The sequence below is a fragment of the Mytilus edulis genome, chromosome 1, assembly GCF_963676685.1.
Source record: "Mytilus edulis chromosome 1, xbMytEdul2.2, whole genome shotgun sequence".
NCBI lineage: Eukaryota > Metazoa > Mollusca > Bivalvia > Mytilida > Mytilidae > Mytilus > Mytilus edulis.
The window spans coordinates 61,491,233-61,513,041 of record NC_092344.1 but is presented as its reverse complement, the minus strand read 5'-3'; the positions used below and the strand labels follow the sequence as shown (position 1 = coordinate 61,513,041).

General features: G+C 32.1%; 1 protein-coding gene across 2 annotated transcripts in view; it reads right to left on the bottom strand.

The window, feature by feature from the left end:
- Nucleotides 1–21,809, bottom strand: part of LOC139514698 (uncharacterized) — a 103,655-nt gene that overhangs the window by 73,858 nt on the left and 7,988 nt on the right. The window contains exons 1-2 of one of the 2 annotated variants that reach the window (XM_071304225.1): nucleotides 18,752–18,844; nucleotides 16,976–17,209 (exon numbers count right to left, since the gene is read on the bottom strand). In XM_071304225.1, the coding sequence (XP_071160326.1) occupies nucleotides 16,976–17,209; nucleotides 18,752–18,806 (289 nt within the window). In that variant the 5' untranslated portion in view covers nucleotides 18,807–18,844. Of the gene's footprint in view, nucleotides 1–16,975; nucleotides 17,210–18,751; nucleotides 18,845–21,809 lie in introns of those variants that run through there. The other variant, XM_071304235.1, reaches the window with a different exon arrangement.

Below are 21,809 nucleotides of genomic sequence, written 5' to 3'. Positions count from 1 at the left end.
AGGTGTTCTTCTCCAACTAGCTGTCACTTTAATATAAATAGTGAACTTGAATTGGTCACCTTAAAACAAAAACAGACATGACTGTATGTTTTATAATTTAAAAGCAGGGAGTTTGTTCTATGATCTTGAAATCGAAGGCTCTTTCTTTTCAATTTTCTATATATTCCACCTTTTAAAGTTATATTACAATTGAAATCAAACCTTTTCCTCCTCAAAACAAATACTTCGAATAACCCTCAGGCTGATAATGAACTTTAACCAATAAAAAAACCATGCAAAGGCTTATTTTGCAATTCCTTTTTCTACAAAGAGTAAAAATTACGTTCTTGTTAAGGTAGCATATTCTGTAAATCTTTTGATATACACATTTGAGTTACAGTGACCTTTTACTTTGACCTGTTAAATAAAAGGCTTTTTTTTTCTTTTAACTTTTTCAGTTTTCATCAGATAATGAACAAATGTTATTCTATTCCTAATTGTTAAAAATGGATGGAAAAACGAACGACTGACAAAGCAACGACTAAAAAATCTCGAAAATTTTCTTGAAGCTTCGCAACCGTATGATTGCAACGGTTGTTACATGTAAACATTATAATAATGACTAGTAATGTATAACTAGAGCCTCTCAAGAGCCTGTATCGCTCACCTGATTCTACTTGGGTTTTTGAAATCATATGAAAAAATATAAAATTTGGCTAAAAGTGACAACACAACCTCATTTATAAGGAAAGGAACATGTTTAATTTCATTCAAAAGTCCCCCACGGGCGGCCATCTTGGATGACGGATCGGCTACAAAGTAACAACACTTGGTCAGCACCTCATAAGGAACATTCATGCCATGTTTGGTTTTATTCCATTCAGTGGTTCTCTAAAAGAAGTCATTTGTATGCATTTCCCATAGGGTCCTATGTTAAACTAAGTCCCCTGCTGGCGGCCATCATGGATGATGGATCGGCTACAAAGTAACAACACTCGGTCAGCACCTCATAAGGAACATTCATGCAATGTTTGGTTTTATACCATTTAGTGGTGTATGCTAACATTCCCATGAAAATTTTTATATTGTTTGTACGCACATTGAACGACAAATTTATGTGACGTATAAAATTTTCTGACGTCAGACACTCAATAAATGTGTTCGTAGATAGTAGATGTTTTTGTGTTCTGTTAAATTGTTCCTTTTAAAATTGTTAAACGATGATGACTGATGTACCCATATTTTGACTATTATATTTGTTGTGTCTGTTTATTTAACGCATCAATGTAAAAATATCGGAAATTGATGAGACTGTCATTAAAGTGAGAGGGTTAGCGCTATAGAACCAGGTTTAATCCACCTTTTTCTACATTTGAAAATGCCTGTACCAAGTCAGGAATATGACAGTTTTTGTCCATTCGTTTTTGATGCGTTTTGTTATTTGATTTTGCCATGTAATTATGGACTTTCCCAATTGATCTTCCTCTAAGTTCAGTATTTTTGTGATTTTACTTTTTCTCTAAAAAAAGTCATTTGTATGCATTTCCCATAGGGTCCTATGTTACACTAAGTCCCCCGCTGGCGGCATTCTTGGATAATGGATCGGCTACAAAGTAACAACACTTGGTCAGCACCACATTAGGAACATTCATGCCATGTTTGATTTCATTCCATTCAGTGGTTCTCTTAAAGAAGTCATTTGTATGCATTTCCCATAGGGTCCTATGTTAAACTAAGTCCCACGCTGGCGGTCATCTTGGATGATGGATCAGCTAGAAAGTAACAACACTTGGTCAGCACCACATAAGGAACATTCATGCCATGTTTGGTTTCATTCCATTCAGTGGTTCACTAGAAGAAGTGATTTGTATGCATTACCAATAGGGTCCTATGTTAAACTAAGTCCCCCGCTGGCGGCCTTCTTGGATAATGGATCAGCTACAAAGTAAAAACACTTGGTCAGCACTCCATAAGAAACATTCATGCTATGTTTGGTTTCATTCCATTTAGTGGTTCTCTAGAAGAAGTCATTTGTATGCATTTCCCATAGGGTCCTATGTTAAACTAAGTCCCCCGCTGGCGGCCATCTTGGATGATGGATCGGCTACAAAGTAACAACACTTAGTCAGCATCCCATAAAGAACATTCATGCTATGTTTGGTTTTATTCCATTCAGTGGTTCTCTAAAAGAAGTCATTTGTATGCATTTCCCATAGGGTCCTTTGTTAACTTAAGTCCCCGGCTGGTGGCCATCTTGGATGATGGATCAGCAACAAAGTAACAACACTTGGTCAGCACCTCATAAATAACATTCATGCCATGTTTGGTTTCATTCCATTCAGTGGTTCTCTAAAAGAAGTCATTTGTATGCATTTCCCATAGGGTCCTATGTTAAACTAAGTCCCCCGCTGGCGGCCATCTTGGATGATGGATCGGCTACAAAGTAACAACACTTGGTCAGCATCCAATAAGGAACATTCATGCTATGTTTGGTTTTATTCCATTAAGTGGTTCTCTAAAAGAAGTCATTTGTATGCATTTCCCATAGGGTCCTATGTTAAACTAAGTCCCCTGCTGGTGGCCATCTTTGATGATGGATCGGCTACAAAGTAACAACACTTGGTCAGCACCACATAAGGAACATTCATGCCATGTTTGGTGTCATTCCATTCAGTGGTTCACTAGAAGAAGTCATTTGTATGCATTTCCAATAGGATCCTATGTTAAACTAAGTCCCCCGCTGGCGGCCATCTTGAATGATGGATCGGCTACAAAGTAACAACACTTGGTCAGCACCTCATAAGGAACATTCATGCCATGTTTGGTTCCATTCCATTCAGTGGTTCTCTAGAAGAAGTTCAAAATGTAAATTGTTAACGACGACGACGATGGACGACGACGACGACGGACGACGGACGCCAAGTGGTGAGAAAAGCTCACTTGGCCCTTCGGGCCAGGTGAGCTAAAAATGTTAAAAAAAATCAACACGATACAGAGTTAATCAAACTGCTCCTGTTAAAAATGCAATTAATTTGAAAACATTTGATATCAAGGTTCGTATAACTTGTTTATGAGAAATATGCATATCAGAAAATCAAATACACGCAAACAATACACATATATGTAGGGTATACAAATAGAAACCACATATCATTTATTTGTCAAGTAAATCATTCGATATGATTGACAGGTAACATGATAACAAAAAATAACCATGGGTAAATAAGTTTTATATTTAACACGAAAAGGTTGTGATGAAACCATGCTGTGATTTGAATAACTTGTCGTAGTTAAACACTGATAAATAGTTGTATTGTTCATGAAAATTCTTTTTTCTCAAAGAATGTGACATCTAAACTTCTGTCACCACATACATTTGTAAACTAAACTACAACAAGAAGATTTAATTATTATGTTTGTTTATCATATAATAACGCTTTAGAATAGGTTACTTTAGCTGTATTTGGCAAAACTTTCAGTAATTGTTGATCGTCAATGCTTTTCATCCCCGTACTTTATTTGGCCTTTTAAACATTTGTTTATTCGAGCGTCATGCACTGAAGCAGACAAAACGCCCGTCTAGTGTAAACATAAAATTTCAATCCTTGTATCTAAGAAGGGTTTATTGTACCTCATTACACATCTAGAACCCATTGTAAGCATGGACACTACTGAATTTTATGATTTTATTTTTTTTCTATAAAAACTAAATCAAAGAACGAACGAAACCTTCCAAAATGTTGTCTTTTATGATTTATCTATAATTGAACCCCTAATTGTCGTTGTGGCAAATGACAGTTACTACATGTTGTGCGTCTGAAGTAATTTCCTTGATTTGCCAGATTCCGGAACACACGAAAAAAAAATTTGATGACAGGGGTTGTTCCAGCAGACACAAAGATTATGATGTAAATGATGAATAAAAAGAACAAACAATCAAATACTCATAATTAACAGATAAATAATCTATGCGATTTTTTTTTCTCAATAAGGATAACATTTTCCCAGAAATTGCCAATATTTTTAAAGCCTTATAATGAGGGATTTTATTTAAATGATGTTCGTAGAGTCGTTCAAATCCTATAATGCATACATTTGTGAACATTTGACATGAGATAATCAAATGCAAGCTATAAATGCAAATATATTTCTATTATCTTCTGTTTTTGATTAAGAGAGACCACACCATATTCAACCATAAGAACATAAACTATGGTAATCGAAATCACAACTCATCGATGAAACCAAGTATCAAGTTATATGATATGTGTAACAGCAAGTACCTTTATCCTTTAAAGAATGTTTGTAAACATATTTTTATATCCATACACATATTATATACATATAAACATTCATGGATCTACAATTTGTCGATACCTGTAACTTGGCATTGCACAAGGTCATGTTTTTCTCTGACTGTTTTTGACGTCTTTACACTAAATCCATTTGATGTTGGATGAGTACGGATTGATAGTTTAGTCTTAGATGCATGATTTGTTTTCAATTGTTAGTGGCTTTGCGCTAGCTGTCAGATAACTGCGAGTACTCTCAGATCTGTTCATACTGTCTTTTTGTTGTCGGGATGGATACGTACCAGGCCACGTCTACACGTATTTTTGTCCATCTGTTGAGTTAAGTCTTTTTCAACTGATGTTCGTTCTTATGTTGTACTGTTATACCACTGTCCCAGGTTAGGGGAGGGTAGGGATCCCACTCACATGTTTAACATCGCCACATAAATTATGTATGTGTCTGTCCCAAGTCAGTAGCCTGTAATTCAGTGGTTGTCGTTTGTTTATGTCGTACATATTTGTTTTTCGTTCTTTTTTTTTTTAAATAAGGCCGTTAGTTTTTCTCGTTTGAATTGTTTTACATTGTCATATCGGGGCCTTTTATAGCTGACTATGCGGTATGGGCTTTGCTCATTGTTGAAAGCCGTACGGTGACCTATAGTTTTTAATGTATGTGTCATTTTGGTCTCTTGTGGACAGTTGTCTCATTGGCAATCATACCACATCTTTTTTTAAAGTACAACGGATTTGCTGATGAAGGTTAAAAATATAGAAATAACAGGTAGGTTGAAAATAATTATAAAGAACAAACAGCAAATTAAAAAACCCCATAGTCCGGACTACGATACATATACAACACATTTTACTTGTATGACCAGAAATAACAACTTTGAATTGATCATTGATAAACAAAATCTAGTGAACACTATAAAATCGTATGTACATATTTATATAAAAGTATTACAAATATTAATTGTATAAAAACAACTATTTATTGTTTACAATACAAAACAATATATAAAAAATGTGGTGTGATTGCCAATGAAGTCTCTTTTCACACGAGCCTGTACGGCCTTCAACAATGAGTAAAGCTCATACAAAATAATCATCTATAAAAGGCATCGAAATGACGAATGTAAAACAATTCAAACGTGAAAACGAACGGCTTTATTTATGTACATGTTTTGTATATTGGTATCACCGCCAATAGTTTATCTGAAAAGATGGTCGTTAGATACCAGCGGGATATTCAAACTCATAAATCTAAAATAAACTGAAAACGCCATTACTGATAAAAAACAAAAAAACAGACAAACCGGAACGGAAATTCGAATAAAATCATTAATAAGTCATTATGTAGAGTATTAACTCTTACGTAGATTGGAGTTTTCTTTTATAGTAAGACATGTATTAACTTTAAAACTATATTCACAACAATTTGACAGTTCCAGACGTTAACAGCCATTTCTTCTCAACAACACACAAATAATTTCCGCTCTGATGAAGCAATGAAAATGGTTTAAAATGGGACAAAATGCAATGCATCACATTGACCAATCATCCACATGAAGAATACATCGGTTTTAACTTCTGCTGAAGGATATGTATTTATAAGATATTTTAACTGAAGTGCATATGGATCACAAATCGCTTCAAAACATCATTGCAATTGAGTATCACATTTTATTTCATTTTGGCCCAATAAGCTTTTTATTGACAATTTGCATCAGGATGTTTTATGCTCTAATTGGAGTCGAGTTTATTTGTTGTAGTGTTTTGGCGGGCTTGAAATATAATTAGGTCATCTGTTTATTTTTTGTGTATTAAACGCCCTGCAAGTACATTGTCGTGTAACACGTACCTAGTAGCTTTCTGTGTAAGGGGCTTACAATGGAATTTGGTCAAGCTTGACTAGAGAATTTTGAAAAGGCAATTATTTGTTTTGAATTTTTCGTAAATGTGCCTCAGCGACTATATTGTATTGATAGGATTGAATAATGATGAGTGTGACATATTTAACAGACAAAGTAAGAACACAAAGCTTTAAAAATATTTGATTTAAATGCCTTTTGTTTTTTCAGGGGAATATCTTGTAGGTGTCTTTGAGACAAAAAGAATAATAAAAACAACATAAAAAAATATAATATTAGACAAATAATATAAAATAATATAAAAAATCAAAGGGTTCAAAAAGTCTTTCCATTACATTTCTTTATTCCTACTTGATTAATTTATTTAAACTTTTTTAATGAAATTCCAATTGTAATACATATATGATGGGTTAATGTTTGGTACACCAATGTAGATAAAGTTTATCAAAACGTATAAATATAAGACAGTAAACATGAATTGATTTATTTTAAATTGTTCATCACACTTTGTATGTTATTTCGAATAGACAGAAACAAATATTACAGTCATTCCTTATAAGATAATGCTTAATTTTTATTTTAATCCGTAGTAAATCATGAAAAACGTTAAGGACTGCACGGTCACATGAAAACATTATTTGTATAAGCTGATAAAATAAATACTGTCAGCTAACCAGAAGAAGCGTTACATTCAAAAACTAAATTATACATATATATATATATATAAATAGGAAACTCTTTAAAAGAAAATAGATTGCTCTTAGTGATTACAAATATAATGAATTTGAAGTGCATTTATATATTTTTTTCAAACAAAATTGGACTTTTGTAAATATTGAAGAACCTTTTTATTTATAGGTATGACTTTACTTACATTTTTATAACAAGTCATATATGGATATATTTCATTTACAAACAGTCACCAGATATATGGAAAAGTTGATGTATGGTTCCAATCACGAAACAACTGTAAAATAAAGAAATCTAATGAACTTTGTTGGAGAATAGAATGAAATTCTATTTTGGTTAATTGGACTCGAAGGAAACATCATCGCAAGTAGAAAAAAATACTTCAGGCATGTACCTATGTTTTATGTACGGGTTATACCTGTAGAAATTTGCTTATACTTTATGTGTGGGTTATAACATCAGACATTCGCCCATGTTTTATGTATAAGTTATGGTATTGAATCTGTTGTTTTTTAAACGTTTATTGGACTATGTTGCTTTGCTAATTGTCGAAGACCGTACAATGACCTCTAGTTGTTAATTTCTATGTCGTTTTGTTTCATGTGGAGAGTTGTCTCATAGGCAATCATACCATTTTTTCTTTTTTATATATGTTGTGTCTCAAAGAGTTTTCGCAAGTATTCTTAAAGTGCACAAAGCATGGCTTATTCTGTAAGCATTGGATTTAACCTTAATGTACATTGCTGCGTACTTGTTCATCCCGCACAGCCAGACCTGTAATGACTTTACTTTTATTCTTCATTCAACCTTGGGGTAGTAGTGTAGTTGTATTAAAACTCATTTTCACGTACTACATACATTTCAAAAAGAAATATCTTTTCAAACGAAATGTTCATCGTCAATCCTAAAAGTTCAATCTCCATGTTGAAGACAAACGTGTGAAAAGAGTCAATATATGGATGACATGAATGATGCAAGCGGTTTTTTCCATCTGAATTAGTATGATCATTGTTTAATTACTTTGTTTTATGTGATCTTAGAAAATAAAAGTCTGTTACTAAATCCGGCTAGTATTCTGTGGAAGCCGTTGTATTAATCATCTGTTTATCGTTATATCATAAATCATTCGTTTGAAGTGGGTTTTTGTTATCTAGTGATGTTGGAAGTTTTAATCCGTACTATATTGTATAGATAGGTTTGGGCTAGTTTTGAAAGCCGTATGTTGACCTTTTGTTGATTACACACATTTTATTTGGTATCTGGCCGTGTTTGTCTTCAATGATACCACAGGGCCGTAACTACCTATGAGGCAGGGAAGGCAACTGCCTCTTCTGAATTGTCTACACCAAAATTTTTCTTTGAAGTAATAAAATGAAATATTGATAATATGTTCACGAAGAACTTGAATTTATATTATAAACAACACAAGTTTACAGTTTTAACAGTGTTATATATGTCAGTTCCCAGATTTTTGATCGATAGTGAAACATTTCAGTATTTTTTATATATTTTTTTCGTGTGGCCGTCCATCTGCTATTCAGTGTTCGTACGAGAACACATATGAAACTTTGGTTCAAACAAATTTGAATAAAACACATTTATTTAGGGCTCTATTTAGCAGGGAAAGTTCCCTTTGTATTGTGAATCTATTCTTTTATGATATCGGAAATTCGTTACCGGCTAAATCAGCTGCTATATCATTTTTTTTAACGTCTCCCGATCGTATGAGAACATTATGGTCAATGCCTTAGTAGCCTTAAACACTCCCATTCGTTGTAACGGTTATAGTTACATTCAGCTTTCAACAATATTGAAATTCAAGGTTCACGATAAAAAAATATCTTGCATTCTATGATCTTGCTTTATATGTTTTTTTAACTTACCAGTTTGATTTCTAACAAAAATATCTTTAAATACAGATAATAATTGTTTGTATTAAAATTGCTTCCAGGATCCAGCAATACTGATGTTACTTAAAGTAAGGGTCATATTTAGCCACTGATTTTATTAAGAAAAAAATCCGCGGTCACAATGTATTTGATAATAATAATTATAGTTCACAGTACAGCCTTCAAGACGGAGCCTTGGCTCATCCCGAATAGCAATCTCAGCTTGTTTTTGCATAAAAATTGCTTCCAGGTTCAAGTTATACTGATGTTTCTTAAGGTAAAGAAATTGAAGGAAAACGGGTCACTTTTAGAGAGAAAAAAATGGAAGGGGGCTATGCCCCCCAACCCTCCTCTCTTGGGGACCCCATTGGCGGCCCCCTAACCCCTGCCTCCCCTGAATTCGAGCCCAAGTTACGGCCCTGTACCACTTTTCCTTATTATTGTAATGTCATTATTAATAATTACTAGCTGCGCGTCCTCCGTTTTTGTTTGTTTATTAAACTCACCTTTCCTTTAAAAATTTCCAGCATACATGTACACGCAAGACGGCGTACTACAATTGCTTTCCAATAGATAGAAAAAGGAGATAAATCGGCAATTTATGTTCTTATACACAGAATTCATTTCGTAAAAATCATTTTACTTCAATCTGGAATTCTTAAAAATGTTGGTGTATACGTTGATTGCCGACATTTATGGACAAGGAATACGCATCGATAAATTAGAAGGACGGATCATCAGGTCTTGACGTGTACCCAGAGATTGACCATGACGGACCACATGGATCAGTCTATCTAAAGAGTAGTTATCATTTTCCAAAGGATGATGGTTACAATTTATATTTGTTTTTGTCATGATAGTTAATTATATCCACATTGCGAAGATGAGCTTTTTAAAGTTTTACTTTCATTACGTACATTAATGGGTCACTCCTAATATATACGGTATATATATATGTAACAAAATACAACCGGTATTTGGAATATGTCATAATGAAAGTTCCATCAACATTTCCTTGTTTATTCATTATGAGTCTATTTTGTGTTTAGAACCGACGTGCAGTACTAAATTCAACTTACCTTCAGACATGTATTCCTAAAGGGTTGACGGAGTTATATCATTATGTTCATCATCTGAAATCTAACCCTGACAGTAGATATAATGCAAAATAGGGCGACTTTATTTCTGATCTGATATTTAGATAAGCATGTCCAATTGCAATACAGCATCACATTTAATGTTTTGTGCTGAGGGATTACAACACCCTGTTCCTTCGTTTCTAATGTAAGGATTTTATGTATAACTAACTTGCTCTCGTTCTGAATATGCATACCTATTTGCAACTGGAAATTACGGATACCACAATTCATGATTTTGAATACCACTTGTTTTGAGTATAACAGTTGGTGCAAATTGTTAGACATTAAAGATGTATTTGTCTCAAACGATCTTATATAATTTGTGACATTTTTTGTATTATAAGTGGTTTTAATTTAATTGTTGAGGACTCTTGATTGTTTTTGTCTCTTGACCATAAGTCATTGTTGATTTTTTCATACTTCATATCGAAGAGCTTCTCATTAAATGCACATATCAACTTCATACAGAACTATTTTGTTATAATAATAAAACTGTTTCTCTCATAAATACATGTATAACAACAACAAAAATCAATTAACATTCTGAAATAAATTTATGTATGTAAACATTATATGACTCGCCTTGGTTAGAGAGTTGTCTAATTGGCACACATACAACATCTTCCTATATTTAATTGTACACATTTTACCTCTATTTTCAGTTCCTCGATTTTCAACAATCGATTTCATTTAAGAGTTAAATCCGCTTCAAATGTACTTAGAATTCTTCCATGTAATGCAGTTATTGATATACAAGTAATAATGTAAAACAAAAAACAAAACACCATTAAAAAACGAATAAATACAAGAAACAGTAAACTATACTGTAATAAACAAGTTTTAACGACGACTTAAATGTTCACATGACATAAATACACGAAATATAACACAATACACATCATTGTGAATACAAACATAAAGCTCAAAATGTTATATCAGTAAGCTGTAAGCTAGCGTATTCATTAAAAAAGAGAATTAGCAAAAATTAGGAAAAAAATGCATATAAGCTTTTAACAACGACTAGTAATTTAGTTCAATGTACATTTATTTTACTTTAAGGTATAAGTGTGTAAAGTACATCGCACAGCTAGATAATCAAATATAGATAGTTATTAATAAAATCGTCAAAAAATGAAAAACTATATGCAAAAAACAACAAATATTGGTTAGGTAGAACATATTTCCACTGCCTCATCAACTATGAGTTGTATTTCTGTGGTGTATGTTTACACATTTTGGCTGGTGGATCTCAATTATTATACTGTTTCTTTTCATTTCATTTTTTAATTTGTTCCGTTGATTGATAGAGTTAAACTTGTAACTATTTATGTACTTCTCCTTTTTGATTTTACCTTGACGTTTTTTTTTATCCTTTTTTTATTATGTACTGTTACGCCACTGTCCCTGGTTAGGGGAGGTTAGGGATCCCGCTAACATGTTTAACACCGCCACCTTTTATATGTATGTGCCTGTCCCAAGTCAGGAGCCTGTAATTCGTAGATTTTTGTTTGTTGATGTGTTACAGGCTTGGTTTTCGTTCATTGTTTGTACATAAATAAGGGCGTTAGTTGTCTCGTTTGAATTGTTTTATATTTGTCATTTCGGGGCCTATTAAAGCTGACTATGCAGTATGAGATTTTCTCATTGGCGAAGGCCTTACGGTGATTAATAGTTATTAATTTCTTTGCCATTTGGTCTCTTGTTGAGAGTTGTCTCATTGGCCATAATACCACATCTTCTTTTGTATATTAAACATTTAAAAATATTTACTCTTATTACAGAACTGTCCAGATAACCCAGGTAAACATCCCTCACTACAAGCACCAGTATGTATATCGCATGTGTTATTTAAACAGTTCTGAGGATTACATCCCCAAACACAGGAACCGTTTCCAGGATAGCAGTGTTGGTCTATACATTTAGGTTGACATGCATCGGAACAGTTTGTTCCCCAGGTACCTTTAAAGCATCCTACAAATATAAAAACAGTAGAAAATAACAATTTTCTATCAACATCGTGTAGAATGAAAGCTTGCGATATTTATATCAATCTTGTTCTACAACAGAAACAAAAGATTCCATGGGTCAATCAGACAAAAAAGTCAAAAAATAACTGACAACGCGATCATGGCAAAAAAAAGACCAAAAGACAAACACCAGTATACAAAACAAAAAAAGAAAACGAATGACTGTGTAAAACGAATTTCATCGAAATCCAGGGGTGACCTCAGTGAATGACTTCTAAATGCATTTGTTTTATACGTACTATAACTGTTATTTACCGAATGAAGTAATGACCTCAGCATGTTTGTTTAATTAATTATAGACGTTAATTCAAGTAAAAGACAATTTTATCCCAAATCAGGAAAAGCAATATGATAAACACAATGAAGTTAATGAACATAGATTACATTGAACCAAGAACAGTTGTCACACTTTTTATACCTTTTGGATTAGTATTAAATGACTAAGTAAATTTGTTTATATAAGGGTCTAAGAAGGCATATTATTACCGTTAGAATTTTCACAAGAATTGAATATTTGGGTTGTAAAAAGATATTATGTTTCGCAAAGCTGTTGATTGTTTGTTATGTTCGTATGAAAGTTAGTTATCAACTGTGATTCATAAAGTTTAATACAAACATCAATATACAATTCCTCAAGGCAACAGCTGCAATACTTTTTTTTCATTCTCTTCAGAAGAAAAATCACGACCTTCAATACGATAACACCTTTTGAGATCCTAAAAAAATCATATTAATTGTGAAAAGATGTTTTTTTTTAATAAAAGAAAAAAACTTAATACTTCACATTCAGTCATTTTCACAAATGTAACTCACATTTATGTAAAGAAAACTCAGATTCACGCACTATCCTGTAAATTGTGCTAAAGCTGGTTTCTGTCAATCGTTTGTACCTTTCTGTATCCACCATTGCCCTTATACGTTTTCATTTGTAAAACTACTATTATACAGAGGGAGATGTGGTATGATTGCCAAATAAGATATCTTTCAGTAAAAATTAAATGAAGAAGATATACACAATTTTAGTCAACCGTACAGCCTTCAAAAATGAGACAACCCCATACCATAATGGCGACTTATTAAAGCATCGACATAAAGACTTGGATAAATTTCAATTGCGAAAACAAAAATATTTTGAAAACAACAGATATGACATACATAAACCAACAACAATCACTGAAATAGACTGAGGAGGGGGGGGGTAAATATGATTTTGAGCTCTCATCCCTCCTTTTACTTGGGAAAGTGGTGTTACACAACAACACAAGAACAAACTATACAGATCAATTGAAAAACGCTGAACTCATTAGACCAATACAAAGTTCATCCCAGGAATATCTTTTGTAACAGTGTCAAACCGGTGTTTTTAATAACATACTTTTAAGTTTAAGTTGTCATTTCATCATGGATTAAAAAAAACGTTATGTATTTACATCACATCTATAATTGGTAAGGACTAGATTAAACATTCTGGATTTGAAACTAAGAACACTTGAATACTAATAACAAATGAAGTATACAGTCATATAATTTAATAACATACGTCTAACCTTTCGTTTTCTTTTCTAACTTGATTAATATATGATCATTCTTGATTATAACAGCTTTCTCTAAGATAATATTTAGGTTTTCCATTTAGATGAAAGATATAGGACATGTTCATTGATTTAACTCAAGTATATGTCCTCTTATTTATATATATTTGTCTCCTGAGCAATAATACCATATCTCCTTTTTATGCATCAAATTTTGAAAAGGAATCTAGTAAATTAAAATAAATATGGTGAAATATTTGAAGACACAACTAACAATGTGAACAAAAAACATATAACTCACCATTAATGGCAATGTAACATAACTCAACAATAGGATCGTAGATATTAGCACCTTCATCAGATCCATAAGCATCGTAATAAATAACATATTTTCCAAGTTGAGTACAAGGAATTGTCTTTGTGATGTCTGGAAAAGGGGGTTTCAGAGTATATATATCTGCATAACAGAGATAACCGACAGGTGGAATAGTTGATGTATTTGTCACATATAATTTAAACCCGCTCATCCGATTAGCATCTGTAATAAATGAATACTATTGTATAGTGTATGTAGCTGATGTTGTTCCAAGTTTATATCGTCCTGTACTTAATGATTGTTGGTGCATGAAAACTTATCAATCGCAGATCAAGAAATCAGAAAAAAAGTCCTGATTTCAATTCGGTAGGCTTAGCAATTTGCAATTGAATTACGAAATTGAAGGTAAATTTTCTGGATTGTTTTGTTTATAGGCGAGTGACTTTAACCATAAAATTAAATATTAAATGCACCCACCGAACACACGGCTGAATTATATATCATTTGAAAGCCAAATATCTGTACTATCTGTTTACCCCGGTCGAAAAAATTCGTACGGTGATATTTCCGTCAATTCAAGATCAAATGCGAAGGACGAATAAGTGCATATTTTCAGCTTGATTCTATTCTTGATAATATGACTTCTATAAACTAAATTCACATATGCAAACAAACAATTTAAACTTTTAGCAGAGAGATTAACAGTCATTAATCAAATGCATTTTAAATATCTAAAGCGTGTTTTTGATAGACAGCACATGTTTCCTTGAAAACCCAAATTTGTCTTTCTTATGCAACTTCTTATCACTTAAAACTAAGTAAAACCCTGTTATAACTATCAAAGAAGTTTTTGACATCATAAATTTCCTAACATTGTGCTTACTTCTAATCATTTGGTCTATTGTGAAGAGTTGTCACATTGGCAATCATAGTACACCCTGTTTTTTGTTCACATCACAAATTAAGTATAAGAAGTTCTTAGACAGTCTAGAAAAGCAAAACCTTCATTAGTTATGGAATGCCATGACTACCTTATGTTAATGATCAGCATTATATGCAGTGCTCACAACATTATATGCAGTGCTCACAACATTATATGAAGTGTTCACAACATTATATGAAGTTCTCACAACATTATACGCAGTGGTCCAAACATTATATGCAGTGGTCACAACATTATATGAAGTGGTCACAACATTATATGAAGTGCTCACAACATTATACGTTTTTTTTTTATGAAGGTGATGATCGGTGATGGTGATGATGATGTTTGATGTATGATGAGATTGATGTATGATGAGATGATTCGGTAAACTTCGGTTTTTTTTTAGCAGAAATTACCGAATACAGTCATAATTGATAGTGCCCCGCAAACAAATTGAAACGGTTGTTGAAATCATGTTATCAAGGCAATTCGATTGAAAACTATATCAGAAAGAAAAAAAAAATAACGCTTGCAATTGTCTGCAATCGGACAGACATAATCTTATTAATTTATTTGAAGTTCATTCTGAGGAAAATATGAAACTAAGAGGTGAATGAATGAACTAGTTATGTTCATCGTAAGAAATACGCATGGCATAATGTAAGTTAAACAATAAAAATTTTAGTTAATGAAATATCGAAGGAAAATTTGTATGATATATGCCTCGAGTTCATTTTCTACTGAAGAACTTTAGCAAGGTGCCACTTTATAGTCAGTACTCAGTTTTAAAAAGCTTAATTACCTTTTCAATAAAATAGTCAGCTTTCTATAAAAACTAAGTGCCATATAACGCTAGCTTATATATGTCATGATAGAGTCATTATTGGCATCGATTTTCAGAATTTGGCATTTTTACATGAACAAATATCTAACAGATATTAAAAAATGCAATTTAAAGCATTTCATTGTAGGTGTTTAACATAACTTTACATCAATTATTCCAATTTTTTTACAAGCTTTGTAGCTCTTCAAGCAGTTTTTCTTCTAAATATGACAAGCAGTCTTGTATAGAGATATAAACTTTCATAAGAAAAATTTTCCCTTTCAGTTTAACATTTTTATTCATAGTTGTCATCTCTTATGAAAACTGAGTTTGAGGTCTGAGATTTAGACCCGGGAGCCCCCTTAAACAGGATGATAGATGTTTCGTTTGAGTTTAATTGTTTTACTGTTTATCTGGCTGGGGCGTCTTTTCGTTGGCATTGCGATAAGTTGGGTTTTGTTCATTGTTGAAGGCCGTACGATGACTATTAGTTTTTCACATTTATATCAATTGGTAACAGGTTGAAACTTGTTTCGTTTTATTTATACAACATCTTCTTTGTTTTCTATAACATTAGTTAACACATTATAGTACAACATACATATTTAAACACCATGATAGTAAAAAAGCAAATATTAACTATAATAAACTAAATTAATAATTTCGTATAATTAAATACTAGTAGTTTATAATTCAGTTACTGATCCTCTGCTCTTCCCTTAGTACTAACAACTTCTTTTGTCGTGAATGAAACCTATACATCCTACTGTTTTTTATTAGTAGAGAAAATGTTCCAATCAAATAATTGTACGTTGGATATATGGCTTGGTTTAATTCAGAAAATTGTTCTATACGTTGAAAGGTTAAAGCTAGAAATATGAAAGACTCATAGGACTGTATTAAAAAAGAAAAAAACTAAATTTACATACAAAAATACCGAACTGCAAGGAAAATTTAACGGAAAGTTCCTCACAAAAAAAAGTAACAATGATGTTCCTAGATATTTTTCTGGAAATGAAAGATATAAGAAACCCACAATCATAAAAATGGTGCTACTCAAAACGGTTCAGTATAAGACAAAACACTGTAAGAATCGGTTCTTTGATAGAATTTCAATTTGTTATTATACAACGCTGTAAGACTCGGTTCTTAGATAGACTTTTAGTTGTTTATTAGACAGAACATATTTTAGGATTCTTTTGTACGAAACAGTTATTGGTTAGAGCAGTCTCTGGTTGACACTGTGTTAAATCTATCAGCAGATATGCTCTTACTAGCTACATGTAGCGGTTAATCTAAAATTGTTCTCCAGAGAGATTCGGGTAAATGTTTCACTATGTTTGAAATAGTTATAAGTCCGTATTTATTTAAGATGTATCATTGTTGGCTGGTATAATGATAACAAATTAAATAAAAGGCAACGATAAATGGCGACAGTCATATGTTTATATAATTGTGACAAAAGTAGTATTTTTCGCTTGATAATACTTACAGTTTTCCCTGTAGTATATTGTTATGTCTGTTATGTATGTTGCGTTAGAAGGAAACGTGAACATCCACCATGCTTCGTTAATATTAATGGGGGACAATTTTGTATTCGAACAATGATCTAAGCTATACTGATCTGATATTGGTGGATTAACAGCGTTTTCCGGTTTGCCTTTACTTCGATCATTTAAATCGAATGCAGAACTCTGGGAAGCCATGCCAAATGGTGTCAGGTTCTCTGTAAAAAAAGTAAATATTATAAAAAAAATCACCATATTTCATTTTCTTGTAAACATTGCAATAGGTAAGCATATAATTTTGTAGTCAGGTACATCATTTCGGGAAAAGACATTTGGTCAATATCTCCATAATAGACATTGTATCATTGATAAACACTGTAAAACTATTCTTTTCCGTGTTGATAAATTTTACTCGGATAATGGTGTTGATCAATCGGCACGACTCAACTGGATGTTCAATGGCTTTACTAACAACTACATTTAAAATTTAAATGTACGTGATATAATCAAACAACTTAATGCTTTTTATGGATGTTGTGTCCAGTGGAACCAGTTTGGTTTTGCTGGTATACTTTCCTTTATATTGTTTGGCATAAGACGGTATTCGGTGGAGTCAAGTGTTGGTCGTAATGTAATATTTGTCAAGTCCTGTCATCATTTTATGTTTTTTCCAATACAACATTTGATTCTGTCTTTTTTACTCATTTGCCTTTGACTAAGAAGTCTTTGAAACACTACTTATCGTCTTGTTCTTTTTGAAGTCATTATTTCTAACATTTTGTTTCAACATCAGTTTGCATTTCATTTGTTCAATGGGACGATGTTAAATAATAGCTCTAAATTTTCAAATATTCTAAATAATGAACATGAAGTTAATAACGACTTCGTAATGGTAATATAATGGAATCTACCAACATTTAGGACCTGTTTACTATAGAAGGGGTTTACAGTTTTAAGTTTCGTGCGTTTACCCTCTTTCTTCATTTATTCCAATCGTTAATTCTTCTGTACGTCCAGTTTCAAAATGAAAATTTTGATTGTGAGACTTAAGCACTAAATTGTGATAAAATCAGTTTGAACCAAATTTTACATGACCGTTAAGAATTCGAATAAAAATTATGGATACAAATTTAAGGTTACCCCTGGGTTAATCACAACAAACACGACAACCGAGAAACAGAACAACAACAGTCAACAAAAAACCTGTATAGCCTTAATAATGAAACGTCTGTTACAACAAAAGAGCATTTAAAAACAAGATATATATTTTTTTTCAATCTGCGTTTTTAAAAACATGTGTTAATATGTTGACCTTCATTTAGTTATTTTGTGTTGTTTGTCTGCTTATTCATCGAAGCATACCTCATAAATGGTTCATATCGAAATTGAACATAGCAGGTAATAAATAAAAGTACGAAAATTGGGATAAAAAATAAATATACTTTAACTTAATTGCATAAACTTACCTACTAAAAGATCACGTATATTTGATACGACATCACCATAAAAAAATAATCCCATTATTAAAATGAATATGAAATACATGAATCATCGTATGTGTCCTGTCAGAAAAGGAATAATATCAAATACTATCAATAAGAATTAAAGTGTCTGTTTCATGAAGTTTTTCATACTTTCAGAATACTATTATTTGTTTTGTCTTCTTAAAAAAATTAAAATTGCAAACATACTGAAATTTCTATATGTTTAACGTTATATTGACACTTGACAATGTTAACAATCGTGTTTTTATGACTTACGTTGTGCAGTAACTGTCAAAACAACAGTTGTGTGGATAAGCAACACTGATAACATGTTAAGCTGTTATATCGGCTAACAATCCAAACAGTGCTAGAATATAAATAATGAAAATGTGTGACATAGTTATATATGTAATCGTTAATATATACAATACTATGTTATTAATTATTGTAGAATAAAAAATACCTGAAATCGATTTCTTTTTCTTACTAAGAAGATTAAAAATATGATGCAGAAATACATTTTTGTGTCAAATATCTTACATTTAATAATATCACAGAGTAAGGTTTAATATTGTATTATTGGTGCTTGTTGGTTTTCTTATTTATTATACTATTACTTTAAAGTGAGTGCTGTTTTGCACTATTTTCTCATGCATTATTCTATTCATGTACCTTTTATTTGTTGCTTATCGAGGTAAAATAAGAGATATATAAAAACTATTTGATCGTGCTCTCCTGCGTTCGTGTACAAAGACAGAACCCTTGTCTGTCTATTTGCTGTTTACATTTATATGGATTTTTTTTCTATTATCTCTCAAATTTATTCCCTTTTCTATTTTATTGTTGAAGACCGCTGATCTCTCTGTTGCATGTCGTTTTTGTACTGATTTGTTTCTGTCTCATAGAAGTATATACAATCAGAAGATTGCTTTGGTGACAGTTATCCAATTGATTCCGCATTAAAGGGATTCAAACAGTTAAAGATGACTTATTCGGACATTGAAAGGTATAGTGTAGCCCAATCATTTCAATACCCCATATTCCCTATTGTATATGTACAGTATGATCAAAATGACGTACAATTAAATAGTTACAAACTAAAATACTAAAAAAAACCACAATATGCATATGTAAAAGCCATAACGTAATAAACATAAACTACAATGAGATTTCCATTTAGATAATGTAACAATGCATTCAACAACATACAGCAGGACCATTTTCAAAGTATAAGCCACGAAGAACACCTTTTATTGAACTTAACTACCAAAAAAACGTACTGACATCAGAAACAGTTTGATTATAGATACATTATCAAATAGGAATGAAATTTGATTTGTCTGATGTTATCATCGGAAACACTATTTTGAAAATGATCAGTTAAGCATAAGATTTATAAAAAAACATGTATCAATAACTTACACACCAACAATAGACACAAATGTTTTTTACCGTTTGTTGTTTTTCTGCACTTTTAAACACAAAACCACTCAATATTACTTCCCCCCAAAAAAAGCATTCAGAAAAAAGACGATTTTCCAACCCTCTCCTTACATCGGACATTGGTGTAAATTGAAAGAATAAGTGGTATGATTGCCAATGGAAGAACTCTTCACAAGAGACCAAATGACACAGATATTTACACGCACGACCTTTACAATGAGCAAATCCCATACTACGTAATCAGCTATTAAAGGCGTCAAAGGGACAATAAGGTTTATTTCAAATGGTGGTAGATCCAAATTGTTTTTCAAGTCATTGAATGAAGATCAATTAGAGATTATAAGAAATGTCTGTGTACACCTGAAAATAAACATGGGTTGATAAGATTTGTAGGTACATTGTAACTATGCACTATCGCAATGATTTTGATATGCAAGAACATGACGAAATATTTCTAGCGGGATCTTTTCAAAATCTATATATAGACTGTGAAGTAATGTTGTGTAGGATCTGTAAGTGACTTAAGAGACAGATATTAGAATTATTCTGCCGCCTCTTTTTGCCAATGAACAGATGTTGGAAAGTGATTCCAGGGGTTGCATCATATTAAAATCATGACAGTTATGTTTTATTTTTGATAAGGTCTTTTCCTCAGATGTCAAACATGATGAATTGTGATTTTAGACTGGAGGCGTTTCTTTAACCAAAGCCACAAGACAGTTTTTACCTATTCACGACATAAGCAACTTTTTTGTTATTGACTTCAGTCGCTCTAGTACTTTAGATAACATATTTCTGTCATTCCAACCTACGAACAAGGTGTAAAAACTTAAAAACGCAAAAATTTGAAAACTGCATTAGCGGTATACTACTGTTGCCCTTATTTTCTCTCTTAAAAAAAGTTGCAAAAAGCTGCGATTTACATTTTATACATACAGAAAACACAAGCATCGGGGTATATACGTATGAAAAGACAGCTTTCAAGATGCAATCTATTTCAATATACTTCTTTTAAACAAAACATAATAATTAAACTAAATGAAGTGCTAATCCGAAGTGCTAAGGGTTTGTTTAAAATACTAAATTCGCATAGTGACTAGAAATTTAGACGTGCTATTTACTATCAAGAATTATACACTTATTGTTATTACATAAACTAATTTAATCAATAAAATTTATAACGTAAAACATAACGAATATCAGGATTAACACCAATATACCGATTGGTTCTGACTTACTTTGTTCCACTCGCACAGAACTCTTATATTATGAACTAAATCAGACAAGAAAAAAGGACATCGTAGTATATCAATTCCCATGAAGATCCCGACCGAATGAGAGCAAATGTCTGAAACTCGTCATTTCTGAAGAATGACTACTGTTACTCTTAAATATTCCTCTCGAAATACAAATGCAATAACAATTCGCTTACAATATCGCTATTAAATTTTACCCCTTTTCATTTAAACCCAATAATACTAATGAAACAACTAGCTAGTGTACAGTTACATATATTTAAGGATACGGCAACTTAAATTATCAATTAAAAAATGATTGACTCTTTAAGTCGGAAAATAAATCAATTGTTAATGATTATTATTTTAATCAAAGTTGCACATTACCAATAGAACAAAACCATATTGGGAAGAACTTACCAGTACAATAGTTTTCCGAAATATAAAGAAATAATGTCCTGACGAGACTAAACTATCAAAGTCTACACATCGAGTCTCTAGAGCGAAAAAAAAGTTCCCAGCCAAAATCAAGGACAACCCAGGTTAAATATAACAGTTTAAAAAAAAGAGATAAAAAAAAAAATTACACCCTACATTAATATTACAATGTATCTCGTAATTATTGGATATTAAAGAGCCTGCATTTAGTATCATAA